Here is a 17,676-nt window from a genome sequence, read left to right as displayed (position 1 = left end):
TTTCAAGTGAAGGAGAAACCTTTTTTTTACGCTTTCCATTTGAGATTTCTGTGATGAAAACTGTTCAGGTTCTCTCATCTCTGAAGAGAACTTTTTAAAATCTCCCAGCATGTCTTTTAACATCACCTCACAGACCAATTGTTTTTTTCTTACTCTGTTTCCCAGATGTGTAAGTCTTGAAGGAGTCCTGTTGGTTTTATGGGTCCTCAATTTCAATTAGTGGGACCACAGAGTCTCTGGCTTCCACAAAGCAATAGAAGTAGAGTTATAGCTCTTCTCCCTGATTGCTGCAGTATGACCACAGAGATCTATAAAGAACTACAGGTGGTAGATTTTATCCTAGCATGCAGAAAAGAAAATCTGAAAACATAGACAGGCAGTTCTAAAAGCTACAGCCAAGAGTCCGAATATTTTTGGCAGTAAAAGTTTTTCGGTTTTTGCTTCTTCATACAAGTTGGAGGTGGGCATTTTTACTACCCCAGGGAAATATGCCAAAGATGTTTTAATATAAATTCATTCTTTCTTGCAGCAGCATAATCTTACAGTAAAAAAAAATAAAATAGAATAAAATTCTACTTCTATGTTAAGTTAATGTGTTGAGAAAAATATTTTTTGATATCCATGATTATCCCTTAAAATAAATGTAATGTATAACATTTATTTGAAGGAAGAATTAATTCAGGGTTTCTGTACTGACTCAAATGTAAGACTTTTTAAGGCTATTATGAATAGAATTTAGACGTATATCTGCAGAACTCTGCTAACTGCTCACAAATTTGCACTTACCCATGGTAGAGGCAAAAAGGTAGCTAGCTATCACGGGTACATTAGCAGCTAGTTAGCGGTAGCCTCAACTGTCTGGAGTCACACAACGCAATGAAGATGTTTGAGTGCCACTCAAACTTTTGCTTGACAGAAAAGTCCCAAGAGAAAAAAAATACATTAGATATACAAGACTAACTAGTCCTGCTGAGATTACATTTAAGACATGTGATCAATGTACTAAAGGCCAACTTATTTTTTAAATAAATGTAAAACATTTTGAGGCCTTAATTTTAGATATAAGTCAGTCTTAGGGAACCAAATGGCCTCCTGTGCACTTTGGACACCCCTGCATGCGGTTCTCCTGATAAAGGATACAGTTCTCATCACCTGTCCGGTTCTTGGGTGCCCCTGGCATGTTCAGGAGAACTAGTTTGGCCTCTGAGGACTTTTTAAGGATGACTTCATTCAGCCGGAGCGCTGTGTGCATGCGCCGCACATTAGATTGGTTCCTGAGAGGAGACAAGTCGAGAGAAAAGGTCAAACTGATTCCCGCTGGTTGTTTCAAAGCGTCTTGTTGATGCTCAGAGGTGATGCAGATGGCAGATGCACATTCGCACGTTTATTTTTATAACATCCTCAGCTTATCATGTGCCTGACTGGATGGGTATGAGATGTGGATTCATGAAATGAGGTTCATGGGGACTTCAGTACTTACAGGTTCTCCCACTCTCTGCAGCATTATAAGAAGAGAAATAAATCTTTATAAAAAAAAAATTCTTCATTTTTTTTAAGAAAATGTGATCCTAACTAAAAACAACCTGAACATCTTGTGTTCTATGGGGAAAGCATTTGCTTTCCGATACGACACAGATATCTGAAGCTTAGTATTGGCCCATACTGATCTGATACAGAAAGCCAGCGCTGAATTGACTTAAAATGTTTCTCTTTTTTTTAAAGCATAAACGTAGTGAATTACAAATTTATTTGATAAGTCTGCCCCAATACAGCACATGCAAATATGCCAATAACTTCACACTCTTGGTCAAACATGTAAAAACTGAACAACTTTAATTTATTCAGTCAGTTCAGTTAGGAGTATAGCAGCCAAGGTAAAAAACAAATAATAAAGAAACAGAAACAGACAAAAACAATAGGCTAACTATCTTGGTCATGCATGTAAAAAAAGAACTTCAGACGTTTAAAATGATTCAGAAAGGAATTCTTAATATAACGTACAAGTAATAATAAAGAATGGCGTCACTCAGAGCACAAAGCATAGAATTAAACTTAATAGATAAGCCATTATGAATTAGGCCCATTGTCACCGATACCTGATCTAGAAACTTTTTCTATCTCAGGACCAACACAGATACTGATATTGGATTAATTCATCTCTAGCTAATAGTTCATAGAGCATGGCTAGGCACTCACGGCTTCATGTTGAAGATGTCCTTGATGTCATCATGTGTGGTCACTCCGAGAGGCTTGGCTGCTTCACCGTCACACTTCTCCGTCCAGGTCCTCTGGATCTGCTCCCCGGGACTCTGAGCCTCTTCTCCGGGGGTCAGCGGGGTCGCTGGGGTGGCGGGACTGGCTGGGGTGGTGTTGTCATGGATGAGCTGGACCTGAGCAGGGGGGGATACAGGAGAAGAGGCCGACTTTGACTAATGAGACGAGAGGAGAAAGAGGACGAATGTGGATTCACGCACATGTTAACACGGAAAGTCGAAAAGCCACAGTAGAAGTGGAATTATGGGAATGCAGGTAAAGTTACAGAGAGCCACAGTGTTTGAGAGAGGAGAGGAAGGAGAAAGGGGATTAAACACTTCTGTTTGTGTTTCTTCAGCACATTGCCTGTCTGTCTGAACACACACAGGTTCTTCATGGCGTTAGAGATAAAGCTGTTATCAGTTTAAAAGAAAATGGTTTTCCCTCTGGACTGAAGTGATCCAAACTGTTGCTAGTAGTAGCAACAGCAGTCTTACATTTTAGGAAATACTATTGATATTAAAACATCTTACAAAACAGAATGTTCTACTCGGTGTGAGTTCTGAGCTAACTTTCTGCAGGCATACTAGTGAATTGGACTCTCTTGTGGAAGCAGATCCTACCTCTTCTTCAGGTTTCTCCTCTTTGCTGGTGGCGGGCGGCTCCTCAGTCACACTCAGCTGGGTGGTCACGGCGGCCGGGTTCTTACGGCGAATCGATCCGCGGGAGGAATCAGTGATGCTCTGGATCTGTGAAGACACAAAAAGAGGAGAGAAAAAAGGTGTGATACATACAGATGTTGTTTTGCTCTGTTTTTATCATTCCATTCACAAGGTGTGTGACATTTATTAGTCTCTTGCACTGAAGACCAGACCCTTTTGTATCATATAAGTATACTTTTAACTTTTTCCTCGATGTCATCAATAACTCTTCTGAAGTGTTCCTTTGTCTTTATGACACTGTTTGTTCTGATATTCTCCAACGAACCTCAACGAACAGAGATGGTCTATATTTACTAATTCAATTACATCTGAAAGCAGTTGGGTGCACTGAAATTATGTATGTCAGATTTACAGATTATTTGCAAAAATGAGCACAATCACTTTTGCACTTTCATGAACTTTAATATTTAACATAGTGACAGAGTCAGAGATGGGGCTCCAGGATGCTTTGTGGTTTTCTTTACATAGCATGATTTAAAGGGGATGTATTATGCATTTTCCTGCCAGATAGTGACATTTTGTAGAACAAACAAGTAACTATGACACCTGTATATCAGACGTAACTTAAAAATTAAACTTAAATCTTAAACATCACAATTTGATGCCTTGATATTGGCCTCATTCCAACACTCCAGCTTCATCACAACAATGCTTCTCATTATGCTGTTAACACTAGAAGTGTTGGACTAAGAATTAATTCATATGATGAGCTCAGCAGACTCACAGTTCCACCAGGTGCTTACTCGTTGCCACTAGTCTGGAGGAGCTGAATGGATAAGGCGTGGAGGAGAGGCGCTCAGTGAGGAGAGCTCAGCTGGAGACTACAGCTCCATGGAGTTTTGTGCAAACAAGTGAGATTTGTAAGAAGCTTTTAGGTCCCCTTGAATGGTAGGAGATGAAAGGATTTCTTAAACATGCATGAAAGAATCAAAGCAAGACTACAGGTATGTTTCTGATGAGGAAATAACACTATAATGTGATATACAGGGGCTGCACAGTGGTAGAGCTGTTGCCTTGCAGCAAGAAGATTCTGGTTTCAATTCCCGGCCCCGGTCTTTCTGCATGGAGTTTGCATGTTCTCCCTGTGCATGTGTGGGTTTTCTCCGGGTACTCCGGTTTCCTCCCACAGTCCAAAACCATGACTGTCAGGTTAATTGGCCTCTCCAAATTGCCCCTAGGTGTGAGTGTGTGTGTGCATGGTTGTGTGTCCTGTGTGTCTCTGTGTTGCCCTGCGACAGATTGGCGACCTGTCCAGGGTGACCCCGCCTCTCGCCCGGAACGTCAGCTGGAGATAGGCACCAGCAACCCTCCTGACCCCACTAAGGGACAAGGGTGTAAAGAAAATGGATGGATGGATGGATGGATGGATGGATGGATGGATGGATGGATGGATGGATGGATGGATGGATGGATGGATGGATGGATGGATGGATGGATGGATGGATGGATGGATGGATGGATGGATGGATGGATGGATGGATGGATGGATGGATGGATGGATGGATGGATGGATGGATGGATGGATGGATGGATGGATGGATGGATGATATACGGCTCAAAACAGTAAACTTTACACTATACCCCCCCTTTAAACTCCGGGAGTATTTGATGTGATGTCAGCATCTTAAATGTTTTTTGTTTTTTTCAAATGATCAACTTCAGTTTGTTTGGAAATGGCCTTATAACTTTTCCCAGATTCATAGAAGCTGTAATTCCCTGGACATTATTTCTGATTTCTTGGTATAGTGCCTACTTTTAGGTAGTCTCTGTTTTTGTCGAGGTGGTCACACTCACTCATAGTCAGTTAATCTGTCGTATTTGACTGGGATCATTTGACTCTTTCTCCTTTAAAATTCTTGTCAAGCAACAAAGGTATAGTTTGTTTTTCCAAAGACTACATTGACAGTTTTAGAAACCGTGTTCTCCCTAAAACTTTATATTAAGCGTAATTCAAAGGAGTAACACAAAGACTTAAAAATGTTATTTTCCCACCTCTGTCAAAACATTGTCATGCTGTCAAACACAGCATGAGAGCACTTTCTGTTCTGGCTGTTGTCAACTCTCTGATAGAGAGGATAAATATGGTGACCCACTGCTCTGATTTAACACAAGATCTGCTTTTGTCCAGAGGGCGTTGTGTGTCATGTTAATTCAAATCAAGCCAAGCAATGCCGAGTCGGCTTGTCAAGTCATGTCAAGATAATGTGTGCATATCCGCGTGCTTCTAAAAACAAAACTTTGACATGAACAAACTTCCTTACCTCCCTCTCGCGCTCGGTCTTGGTCAGGTTGATCTGTTTCAGCATCTGTGAGCGTTGTTCCATCACCAGCGTCTTCTCGTACGTGTAGGCTGAGATGTCACTGTCATGCTGAGGGAAAAAGAAATATTTTATTTGTCTGTTTTTCATACATGTTCTAAGAGTCCTTGCCAGATGTTTGTTTACACACAAATGGAGAAGAGGAGAGATACAGTATATTCTTCCCCTGAAGCCAAAATGTTTAAAAGAAACAGGTAAAGCCTGAAGGATGTTGCGCCAATTAAAATGTATTCGGTGAACAATAACAATTATTCCTGTGCTGAGGCAGAGGAATACACAGCAGTCATTTATCCTTGTGTGAAAAAACGGTAGTTGTGTTTACTGAAGCAACCGGCCGAGCCTGAGGCATTGCTGGATTTTCTAATTATTTCCCCAGCTGAGTGGTTCTGACATTAAAGTGCTTATGAATGCTCTAGAATGCATGTTGTTTTACTTACACAAACGTTGCGCTACCAGCTTTGAGAAAACTCACCATTTCAACAACTTCCACCATAGCATCAATGCGGAGGTGATACAGGAACATAGTCAGGTCCTTCTTCATCTGGATGCTGTTGTCGTCCATCTGGGCCACAGTGAAGATGCGCATCTTGCACTTCCTCCAGACCTAAAAATTCCACAAAACAGTTTATCCATCTGTTAAAACATCTCCAAACTCTTAAAGCTGTATTTTGCATTGATATAATTGCACTTATATTATTTTAAAATGTGGATCTCGCCAGTCTCCGTTACTATTGTGGTGGTAATTAACAGTACCTTATGTTGGCGGAGGAGGAAGGGAAGCAGCATCAACATGCCTCCATCATGGACGATCCACCACACATCGATGTGACCCTCAGTAAAGCGTTCGCCGTTGGACGGGAATGCTGAAATGTTCTTTGGTACGAGAAGAGCGAGGCGGGCAGTGGTGGTTTCTCTGACCAGCTCTGCAGGTAAGACAGCAATGTAAGGCAAAGCCTGATAAAATTCTGTTTAACACTATTTAAAAAAAAACTTTCCTGGTCTATATCTTACGTATTTTATGTATTTTTCCAGGTACCTATTTATATACAGTACGATATATAAAAAAACACAATATCTTTTATTCTCCCTGGCTGACATTAAATCAGGCCAATTGTTTCCTAAACCTGTTAGTAAAAATATTTACTAAAACCCAGAATAATTCAAGAGAATAATTTTAAAATATTGTTTTCTTTGAAGTTAAAATTTTACATACATTGAAGATACTATGCCTTTAATCAATTTTGGAAAGCCTAAATGATGATCTCAGGGCTTTGGAAGCTTCTGATGGGAAGAGTTAGTGTCGACATTTGCTACAACATGTGGATGTAATTCAAGGTAAACCTGCAAACAGACTGATTCCTTGTTCAACATAAAAAGAAATCAGCCAATCACAGCACAGAGATGTCAACACATCATATTATTCAGTACAGAGACGTTTTGTCAGAAATGAATATGAACAAAAAACAAAGATCTTGTGAAGATGTAGGTTGAAGCTGGTAGAAAAGTGACATTATTTATAGTGAAAAGAGTCTTGTATTGAGAAATGATAAAGTTAAATTGAAGTGAGAGGGATTAATGACCACTGCTAAATTTGGAGGAAAAAGAGTGAAACTTCCCAGACTCACCAATCCAACAGAAAAGCATTGGATGCTTTCAGTGTGAGCAAATGTTCAATTGAAATATTTGGATTATTTCCAGGAGGAATATCCAAAACGTTTAATGTAAGTCATATAGTTTAATGCTACCAACTACGAAAGAAATTTGTGTAAAAATCTAATTTATAAGAACTTACAAGATATTTTAAGAATCTCTCTCTTTCTCATTGTTCTGGCCTTTAACAAACAGAAACCCCCAACTGACTGAAAGCAGATTAAATCAGTGCTTAATCTGATTTAATGTCAGACGCTGAGAAAAAAGGTCATGTTTCCTGGATGCATTAAGTTGTAATAAAGACAAATTGGCCAAACTTAGCAATAAAATGGGGAAGAAAGGGGATTTAAGAGTTTAAATGTTGCATGGTTGTTGGTGCCAGATGGGCCAGTCTGAGTATTTCAGAAACTGCTGACCTACTGGGAAAATACTGGGATGAAAATTCCTGAATACAGAGGGAATTTTCATCCCTCTGTATGAATTTTCATACAGAGGGATGATTGTATGAAAATACATTCAGAGGGATGCAGACTATTGCAGTTACAGATGGAAAACAAAATACCACCTCATTACAACGTAAAATACCATCACAGAACATGGTGAACTTTGAAGCAAATGGGAAGACAAAGTTCCATGGCAAATGAAACTGAAGCAAACAGAAAACCATTGACGACTACTGTCAGGTAAGAAGTAGAAACTGAGACTATAATTCACCAAAATCACTAAAGATAGAAGAAATTCACCAGATCCAATTGATCTCCATATCTAATTATTTCCCACTGATTTCTTGAGCAAGACAATGAGCCGGATGTAATTACTCAAAGGCCTTTGCAGTCCTATGCAGCACCTTTCAGATGTGGGAGATTTGCTTCATGAATGCTAAGAAAGCAAATTTAGCAAAGTAGATGGTGAGATCAATACAATTCCTCTCAATGACTATTTAATTCATTTCAGTTCAGTTAAATTCAAATCAATTTAATTGAAGTTGGTTCAGTTCAGATCTGATCAATTCAGTTCATATCAGATCAGATCAGATCAGATCAAATACATTCTATTCAATAAAACTTAGCTAAACCCAAATTGAAACTAAGCATACCAATTAAGTTCCTCCAGGTTTGATGCTCGTCTCCTTGCTTCCAGTTGCGTGGCCAGGAGACCAGCACAGCATTGTGTTTCAGGCCTCCCAGCCCGCTGGCCTGCAGCAGATGGGATGTAGCATCACGGAGGTTTGAGGAGACGGTCACCTGACAGAAGCCCTTCACCTTCTCAGTCTCCATTAATTTGCGCAGAGCCTGCAAAGTAAAACAAGAAATGCACATGTAAAATAACATTTTTGAATTAGTTAATTACTCATTTTTTGTGTAATACAGATTTACAGTACAAAATATATACAACAAAAACATTTCCAATACATTAACTTGGGAATGCAAATGGATGCAGCGGACTGAGTATCCTGATTTCTTTTAACTATCTCTGCAGATTTAGACTTGGACGCTTTCTGTGCTGCTCAGAATAAAAGCCTTGACTGGAGGTGGCAGACTGTGAAATGCTCCCTGCCTGATCTGCACGCTGAGCCTGCTCGTAGTTCGCCAGGTAGGTGCCCTCCAGGGCCGTTCCGACGATGGTCAGACCTTTGCCTGCCTTCAGCTGGTTGGTGAGAGACAGCAGACGAGGCTGCTCCACATTCTGCTCTGCATCTGTGCTAACCAGCACCAGCAGCTGAGGTCTGAGGGGAGAGGTGAGCAGAAAGCAGAGGACATGAAATTTAGAGCAGACACAAAGTAGGTGAATGAGAAAGAAAAGAGCATAGAGGAAAAAAAAGCCATTAGAAAGCATCATGAATGATTCACATGTTGACGTGGATGAACAAACACTTCTTCCAGTTTGACAGGTGTGACTTGAGAATGACTGAACACGCACAGACACTTTGTTAATTTCTATGTTAATTGGAAACACGTTTGTGTGTGTGTGAGTGTGTGTCATACCTCCAGTTCTTGGTGTGTGGCTGGCCTTCCTCCAGGCGCATCAGAGCGTATCGTGCAGCGCTCAGAGACAGACCGCGTATCCCATCACCCCATTCTTTCTCCGCACTGTGATAAAATCAATATATTTCAGTCAGAACATGAACAGGTTTGTTGCTTCACATTCAGATGCAAAGAGAAAAAGGGCAAAGGCTGCTGAGATGCAGGCTCTGCAAGAAATAAAACATCATATTCAGAACTACACTGCAAAAACACCAAATCTTACCAAGTACATTGTTTCGTTTCTACTGCATGTATCTTAGTACATTAGAAAAAAAAACATCTAACAAGCAACTTTTTAGCCTAGAATAGGAGCTTATTTTAAGTCAATCATTACTAAATATAGAATAAAAAGAGGCAGATATTTCACTAATAAGAAAATGTCATGTTATACATGTCAGATTTTAATATACACACTACTTTCAGTTAAGATTAAACTGTTATAATCATAGTTATGTCTTTAATTCACTGAAACAGTTTACTAATAAATTTTATTTTTCCACCATGTTTAAATGGTGGATAGATAAAATCTAAGTTTTTTTTTTTTTCCCCAATACATCCCTGTTGTGCTAACATTACATTAGAAAAGTTAATGTTTAAGAAACATTCATAGCAAAAATTTTATCAAGAGTTTTGAGTTCAAAGAAAACAAAAAAGCTTGAAACTTAAACAAAAGAACTAAAATGTTTTTCAGTAAAAATCAAACCAAAAGGTTTTAGTCTTGAGCCGTAATCATCAGATGTTTATCACTTTCTTGTGCACTCACCCTGCAAACTCAATGTATTTGTAGATAGAGCCGGCGATCCCCATGGCCACTATGGCGTAGTACCAGGAGCAGAGGAACATGAGAGTGAGACACAAGCTCATCCCAAGGAAGGACAGAGCCCTACAGAAGCAATATGAATTATTGAGTCCTCATAAAGGATTGGAGGTTTGACTTGACACATACAATCTGAGATGATGTCAAGAACTGACCAGTGATAGAACTTGAAGCGGGGTCTCCAGTTTGGAGTCCTGAGGAGTGTCTGGAGGGCACAGGCCAGATTCACAAACATATAGCACATCAGGAAAAACCTGCAGGACACAAAGTAACTCAGGTTAACACAGCTTCTCTTATCAGAACTGACAAATTGGGATCCTCAAAATGGAAATGAAGGGGGAGAAGTTTTGGTGAGATTAATTTTGAGCGCGCTGGCATTTCGATTTAGGCAAACTGACTGTTCTGAACTCTCCCACTGTTGTTTTTTTAAAGAAAGAAATTAATTTAGTTTTCAGTTCTTACATGGAGAGGATGGGAGCCACAGAATCCAGGGAGGCAATGAGGATCCCGCTTTCACAGATACAAGCTGTCAGCAGGAGGGACCATGTTGGTTCTCCGTTAGCCTTTCCGTGGCCAAAGATCTGTACAAACAGAAAATTCATTGCCACAGCTTTTTACACAGTTTTGTCTGCATGCGGTACCTTCTGCTCTTGTTCCTGTAAATCAGTCACTACGTTCTGATTGTGACAGCAACAAAAACTCACCCGAAGGGCGGGCACAATGCCATCCTTGGCGATGGCCTGCAGAAGACGGGGAGCTCCCGTCAGGCTCTGGAGCCCTGCCCCGCAAGTGGAAAAGAAAGAGCCAATCACGATCACCCATGGTGACGGCCAGGCCAGCGTCCCAATGACCAAGTTCCCATGCACGCCCTCTCCGAACCTAAAAAAGGGAGAGCAACAATTCTTTAAAACATCAGTCTCTTTTCTCAGACTAAATGAAGTGAGACTGAGCAGAATTTAATAAATCAAATCGCTTTCAAACACCAAACATGGACTTACTTGTCCCTGAGGACCACCCCCTCAATGCAGGCACCAAACAGAATCACACTGGACATGTCTGGGAAGTTCAGCTTCAGGAAAGGTAAGCTACCGCACAGAGACAGTTGATATGTTCTCCAAATGACGGGTAATAAATCCACTCAACTCTTAAAATGCATTTCATTTTCTGATCTAGTGGTTAAGTATATTAGCAAGGAAAATGCAGTAATCAATATTGTTTAGTTGAGTATATAAGCGATCAGTGACACTGTAACAAATATCCCTCGGGTTTATTAACTTGCTCTTGCATAGGCAGCCACATAATGTGATTAGAAGTCCTAATCAAATTTGTGTAGACTACAAGCTGATTATTTAGAGAAACACTGGAGGTTATTCAATTCAGCTGCTTCTCTCTATTCTGCCTGTATGGAAGAAAATTGATAACTGCACAACAAGTTAGTACTATAAATCATGACCTTTAATAAACATTAATACACATAGATAAAAATTAACAAATATAAGAAGTGGCCATAAACTGACTGGGAAGCAAACTTTATAGATGAGGAAACAATATTAATAATGCATGATAACTTTTAACTAAGTGCCAAAATGAGACGAGTATCATCACAATAATGACCTTTCCAAATTTAAAACACTGACCTTTAATTATGAAGCTCCCTGCCGGCCACAATCACTTTCTTTTTTTAACTACAGCTGAGAAAAATGCCTAAATTCACAACAGCTTAAAACCCTGTCAGTGACAAAGTATCTGACTGACACAGGACAACCGAGGTGACGTTTCTTAAAGTACTGTAATCTATTTTTAAAACGTTCTTGTTTTGAGGATGAGTGTGGTGCTGAAGGCGCAGTCACACGAGGATACAGACAGTGGAGGTGGTTGTGATGGCTGCGATGGTTCCAATGGGGATCGACTTCTGGGCATCACGCAGATCGCCGGAGCGGTTGGATCCAGCCATGATTCCTGTGGAGAAAGTTGAAACAAACGGCACCGAGATTACAAATGCACACACATAAAGGTTTTGTTAGCTTGACATTGAATGAGGACAAGACAAGTTTTCATAGCACATTTCAGCAACGGGGCATTTTGTCAAATGCCATCAAGAATCAATTTTCCATTTATTATTACCGTAACTCTGAACAGGTGAGGTTTTAGCTATGATTTAAAAGAACTAAGTGTTTCAGCAATCTGCACCAGTGTAAAAACATTCAGCTGAATGGAGATGCAGATCAGGCCAGAACCAGAAGACCTGAGTGGTCTGGAAGGTCGATCCAATGACAGCAGGTCTTTGATTTAATTTGGTTCCATGTTGTTCAGTGATTTATAAACTAAGTGTTTTAAAGCCTACTCTCTGAGTTATAGGGAGAAAGTTTAAGGACTTTAGACCTGGAAGAAGCAGCATTCTGAATCAGCTGCAGCTGTCTGAATTTTTAGGCGTCTTCAAAAAAAATCAATCAGATAGTAAGTAAAATGTGACAAAAAGAGAAATGCATGGTAGCTCCAGCTCTTGCTGGGACATTAGTTCTTTAATCCTAGAAATGTTCTTCAGGTGATAGAAGGCTGACTTTGTAATTATCTTTATATGTCTGAAGATTCAGGTCATCACTACTCACATGTTTCAGGCCTTATCACTAGTTTATCACAACACAAGGACCTATAAGCAAACGATAAAAAAGAAAACAACTGGAAGCATTTGTCACCTGTCACTGATGGGAAGTAAATGCCGACCAGCAGAGTGAAGAAGCTGGTGATGTCGGCTAACACGTAGCGGTTAGCGTTGGTCAGAGGGTCATCATGGTCCTCCACTGACTCCAGGATCGGCTTGGCTATCAGATCCCCCTTCTCATAGTAGGTCCCAAACAGGTTGTCTGTTGGTGATAAAACGTGTTGACAAGAATAATGGTCAACACAGGTCACTACATAAGAAGAAGCTACAAAAAGTATTCATCTATTCAGAAAACAGGACATTGTTTTATTTTTTTGCTTCACCTACAATTATGAAATTCAGAAATGTTTTCTTCAACTATGATATTTTAGTATTTCTGAAGTCAGCAGACTGTTTTTCTCTTTTGTGCTCACAGAAGTCTTCAGTTGGAATCACGACAAAAACACCTCCAAAGTCAGAATAGTGATTGGGAAAACTGCAGGCGGCCCAGCAGCCCTGAATTAGTACAGCTTTTGTCCTTCTTCAACCTCTTTAACAGAACGTAATCTTTAATGAGGGAGCTAATCAGTTTTAGATGTCATTAACTGTGACAATAAAAGTTGCTACCGATCCATACATAGAAATGTCGCAGTAAATCTACTCTGAACAGCAAAATACGAACAGTTTCAGGAGTGAAGAATCATTTTTAAAGGCCACAGTCCTTATTACCTTATGATTAATGCAGGGTTTTATTGTTAAATATCAGAGTCAAATAAGGTTAATGTAGCTCTGCGCTTTCTAAAGCTCAGACTTTGGAACCAGTCTGCAGGAACAGCAGTGAGTGAAGTGAACTGTGTCTGGCTACAAAACACTTCCAGCTTTCACGAATAAAACTGCTTGATCCAAAACCCGGTGTCCTCGTAAGAAAATGACAGCTCTTTTGAACCACATCCAATATTAAAAGATATAAACAAATTCTATGCTGCAATCAGTAAAAGAGAAGTTATTTTCATTTCTACCTTTACCAGAAAAAATGTCTGTTTCACTGAAAAAAGCAAAACCAAAACACTTTTCTTCCCCTTCTTTAAAATATATATATTTTTAATGAAGCATCTGTCTTTGGATGTTAATTTGCCAAGGTTTCAGTAAATGACCCGAGCAATGCATAACATGACCTAACCTTTGTTCTCACTTTGCAAAGGTGTAAACGCTAGCAGATCCAAAACAGTCGGACTCACCTGACAGGACTCCGCTGGTAACCCCGGGAATTCCCTGGATCTGAGTCACGTTGTTGGCCACGAAATATTTGTCGCAGGTAGCGTTGAGGAAAGGTGAGTCACAGAACATGCGCCACAGCTGGGTGGTGACTGTCCCATTAGCGGTCTCAATGGTTTTGGCACAAACGTCAAAGTTCTTCCACACCAAAGTGCGATTCCCCAATATACAAACGCTGTGGAAACAAATTTTTGGCTTCTTCAAATCACAAAATACTGCATATTCACATTATCGCGGTCTGATTTGATTTTACGCAGCAAATTTGGCATAAATACTGTACTGGAGTAAATACAGCAAATATGATTATTTACTTAGTAAATAACATACAAACCAAAAACAGTAAATTAAGGTTTTCTGTTTTAAATGTAGAACTTTGTCTTTAAAAGGCTGTTGTTCTCTGTTGATCTACTAAATTCTGTAGTTTAGGTTCATCTGGATATGTGAGAAAAAAACAATCGTCATTTATTTTTCATTTGCTTGAAAGCGTCCAGACTGTCTTGTAAAATAATCTTCCCCTAATTGGCTCTGATCAGTGGTAACTAAAAACTCTTAAACTAACAGAATTGACTTAAAGCATGTATGAAAATGCACTTTTTAGTAAAAAAGAAAAAGAATCCAGGTTATACTCATATGCTTTGTTTTAAAAATGAGGATAATTTCTTAATTTTTCACTGGAAAAATGCAGAAATCAGAAAAGCAGAAATAGATATTGGCCAGGAAAAACCTAATCAGTGCATATCTATATTTCACCAACGAGCAGCAAAATGTTATACTTCTGGCATGCAGCATGCTCTCCAAAATTATGCATCTTTCAGATCTGCTGGGAGGATTCTTTTCTAAATTTAGCATTTCATGCAGACATGTCTTTCAGATATCGCATTTGCTGCATGTATTTCTTATTTTAGGTCTAACACTTCTTTTTTCTTCACTTGTCCTCTTTCTTCATTTTTCAGACCATGCTTCTTAATGTTGTGCTATGATACTGAGGTACTGATCTGCAACATTTATAGGAGCAATATTAGAAAATCAAACATGTATGCAGCTGTGCGCATAACCAAGGGTAGAAATATGCAAGATGGTGTATAGTAGTAACTCGTTTAATACAACATAAATCAAGTTTGCTGCAAATCTTAAAGTGTTGGTTCGTTTCTATGTGCTGTTTTTTCTTCAGCAGCATCGATTTGAAGAGTAAAATGAATTTTAAGATGTCTGAATCAGTGTGATTTATGGTTGAGTTTCTTCTGCTGTTCTGTCTTAGTTGTCTCACTTACGGGAAATCGGGCGGTTCAATGCCGGTCTTGATGACTCCGGCGTAGACGGCCAGTATGGAGAGGATGACGCAGGCCAGAAACACCAGGGCCAGCTTGTTTACGTACTTGACGCCAACAAATACCACAGTGGCCATGGAGGTCAGCAAGATGGTCCCATACACGCGCATGTTGTTCAGCAGGGCGGCTTCCGCCTCGGCACCCTCCAGGCCCTCCAGGGGGAAGATGGCTGCTTTGGGAGCTATGTAGATCTAAAGATAGGGGGGTCACACATAAAACACGCTTTTTCTTATGAAAAATCAGATTTTTGCCAGGGGGCATCTTGGAGGTGGTTGTTTCACTTTCACTTCTCATTTTCCACAGAGTATCAGGGGATTTCAACTGGCAGACTTAACGCTAGAATCTTGGTCTTCTTGTGAACTGTTAGCGGAAAAATGTATTACCTGTCAACCAGGGGAAAATAGACTAAGGGAATCATAAAAAAGAAGCCAGGAGCAGGAAGAATGAGACGAGGAGTGAGTAAAACTCGTGATTCTTTCATTAACAATCCTCTGTTGCACACCTTTGCTATTTTAACCCAATTTAGTAAAGGAATTTAAGCAAGAAAATTAATATTTGAAAGTTAAGTGTCATTAATACACTGCTACCATTACTAAATCCAAGAATAGCCCCATCACATCAAACTGTAAACCCACAATTACCATCAGTATCTGTCATCAACTCATGATGATTCATAGTATTGCGGTTACATAAGCATGGGAGTTTCTTCCCTTTTGTTTTTTTTAAACTACCGTTAGGTTTCCACCACAGACTATTTAATCATTGTAAAAAGGTTATTTTTAAAAGTGCCAAGAATGAGTGGAGTGCTACGGCTCAGCTCAGACATTTGGTTTGAAAAGCTGATCTGATGTGAATAACAGCACATCACCACGCAAAAAAAAAAAAAAAAAAAAAAATCTCCTGCTTCACTTTGAACTCTTCATACTTCCGAAAATAGCAGCTTCGGTTTGTGTTCTTGGCTGGGGATTGGAGGATGAAATGTATTCAAATGGGGGCTGTGCCAGTCTGTTCCGCACTATTCCGACGGGATTGTTTTACAATGGAAACTAAGCCAGCTCTGACCCAGAAGACAATATTAACCTCCAGGCATGATCAAACTCTGCATGACCTTAAAAGACAAGCAGAAGGAGAACTAATGATAATATTTTAATGATAAAATAGTCATCGTCAGAGCTGTTGGAGAGAATGCCTCTGTAAGCCTGTCAGTATCTAGATCTCTCATTAATGCATCATCTGCATAATTATCCCAAATTTCCTTGCAGGATGTTGGGCTACAGAGGAAGACAAGAGAAACAAAAGGCAGAAGAAGAAATGAGGAAGGAGGAATGATAACACTTCCTGAAATATATTCAAGTAATCTGTTAACAATATGGACAGAATGTGAGACTAAAATGGCTTCGATTTTCTGAGAGGATGAAGGATTTTCATCTGGTACAAAGCAGACTGCAAAGCTGACATTAATTTCGTAACATCATGCCTGCAGACGGTTTATGAGCGGTTTTATTTTTTGGCCGTGTCCACGCTGGTCTAACGCCTGTTTTGTAGATAGACAGCTTTTTCCCCGGTTAGAAAATTTAGGACACTTGTAGGTTTGTGGTCAGGATTAAAAATGCGAGGATCATCTTCCTGCTGCTGAGCAACAAAAATAGAGACAAGCACAGATAAGATTAACAAGCAATCGGGGTTGGCATGGGAACGCTGCAGCAGAAATATCTCAAGATATTCCTGACTCCATTGTTTTAGTGGGAGAAGACTGATTTCAGCTGTACAAGCATTATTTTTATTACGATAACACATGATTTGTACAGAAGCCTAAATTAATTTGATCTTAACTCATAAATAAATACTGGTAAACAATTTCAAATATTGGCTCCATAATTTATTTTTGGAAGATTTTTGTGAAAACAAATTATTTCTGTATAACTAATAAAGTTAATGTAAGAACACTTGGAGGAAGAAAATGTAGGAAAATGAAAAAAATAAAAAAAAATTTTTACAAAAAGTTGTTTTGTACTTTTGCAGATTTGGTTTTCTTGTCCTCAACCTTGTAGGATTTGAAAACCGTCTCTATGAAGCAGAACATTTTGCAAAAGTTGTGCAAGCTAAAAGATGTCTGGAATGTGTTTAAAAAACTAATTATCTATAATAATAATAATAATAATAATAATAATAATAATAATAATAATAATAATAATAATCCACCTTTAAGCTGCTGAAAGGGAATGTGGTCACACAACTGCAATAAGTAATATGGACCAGCAGGAGATTGCAAGCTGCAAGTTTATTTTGCAGTTTGCAAAAATAACCAGCTTGGTGTATGAGGCTGAGCTCATTCACATTTTCATTTGTGAAAATTAGGCCTGTCGCGATAAACGATAAATCAATTAATCGCACGATAAATTAAACCTATCGACCTCATTTTAATTATCGGCTTTATCGTCTCTGCCCTTTTCTCTTTCTGTTGAAGACACTGATTGAAAAAAAGGCTCAGCTCCGTTGCTCTCCATTGACCCTCCCTTCCTCATTTCCTTAGTGTAATGTCCAGCGCACACTACACGAGTTGTCAGCCGATTGTCGACCTGAGAGACCACACATCAGCCGACAGAAATCCTAGGTGAAACGGTTTGATCGTGCCGTGTGGTGTCCAG

At 39.5% G+C, this 17,676-nt stretch overlaps 1 protein-coding gene across 3 annotated transcripts in view; it reads right to left on the bottom strand.

Moving 5' to 3' along the window:
* slc12a5a (solute carrier family 12 member 5a) overlaps positions 1–17,676 on the bottom strand; it is a 155,260-nt gene that overhangs the window by 6,556 nt on the left and 131,028 nt on the right. For 2 of the 3 annotated variants that reach the window (XM_017304943.2, XM_008408932.3), the window contains exons 7-25: positions 14,972–15,219; positions 13,664–13,875; positions 12,481–12,648; positions 11,645–11,743; positions 10,783–10,840; positions 10,489–10,663; positions 10,247–10,365; positions 9,940–10,038; positions 9,731–9,850; positions 8,929–9,033; positions 8,501–8,669; positions 8,040–8,235; positions 6,047–6,216; positions 5,766–5,897; positions 5,237–5,344; positions 2,877–3,002; positions 2,197–2,429; positions 1,481–1,495; positions 1,141–1,274 (exon numbers count right to left, since the gene is read on the bottom strand). In XM_017304943.2, coding sequence (XP_017160432.1) covers positions 1,141–1,274; positions 1,481–1,495; positions 2,197–2,429; positions 2,877–3,002; positions 5,237–5,344; positions 5,766–5,897; positions 6,047–6,216; positions 8,040–8,235; positions 8,501–8,669; positions 8,929–9,033; positions 9,731–9,850; positions 9,940–10,038; positions 10,247–10,365; positions 10,489–10,663; positions 10,783–10,840; positions 11,645–11,743; positions 12,481–12,648; positions 13,664–13,875; positions 14,972–15,219 — 2,686 coding nt within the window. The remainder of the gene's footprint in view (positions 1–1,140; positions 1,275–1,480; positions 1,496–2,196; positions 2,430–2,876; positions 3,003–5,236; positions 5,345–5,765; positions 5,898–6,046; positions 6,217–8,039; positions 8,236–8,500; positions 8,670–8,928; positions 9,034–9,730; positions 9,851–9,939; positions 10,039–10,246; positions 10,366–10,488; positions 10,664–10,782; positions 10,841–11,644; positions 11,744–12,480; positions 12,649–13,663; positions 13,876–14,971; positions 15,220–17,676) is intronic. The other variant, XM_017304944.2, reaches the window with a different exon arrangement.

Source organism: Poecilia reticulata, chromosome 5 (assembly GCF_904066995.2).
Source record: "Poecilia reticulata chromosome 5, P_reticulata-male-v2, whole genome shotgun sequence".
Taxonomy (NCBI): domain Eukaryota; kingdom Metazoa; phylum Chordata; class Actinopteri; order Cyprinodontiformes; family Poeciliidae; genus Poecilia; species Poecilia reticulata.
The sequence above is the reverse complement of the archived record's forward strand: the minus strand, read 5'-3'. Positions and strand labels throughout refer to the sequence as shown.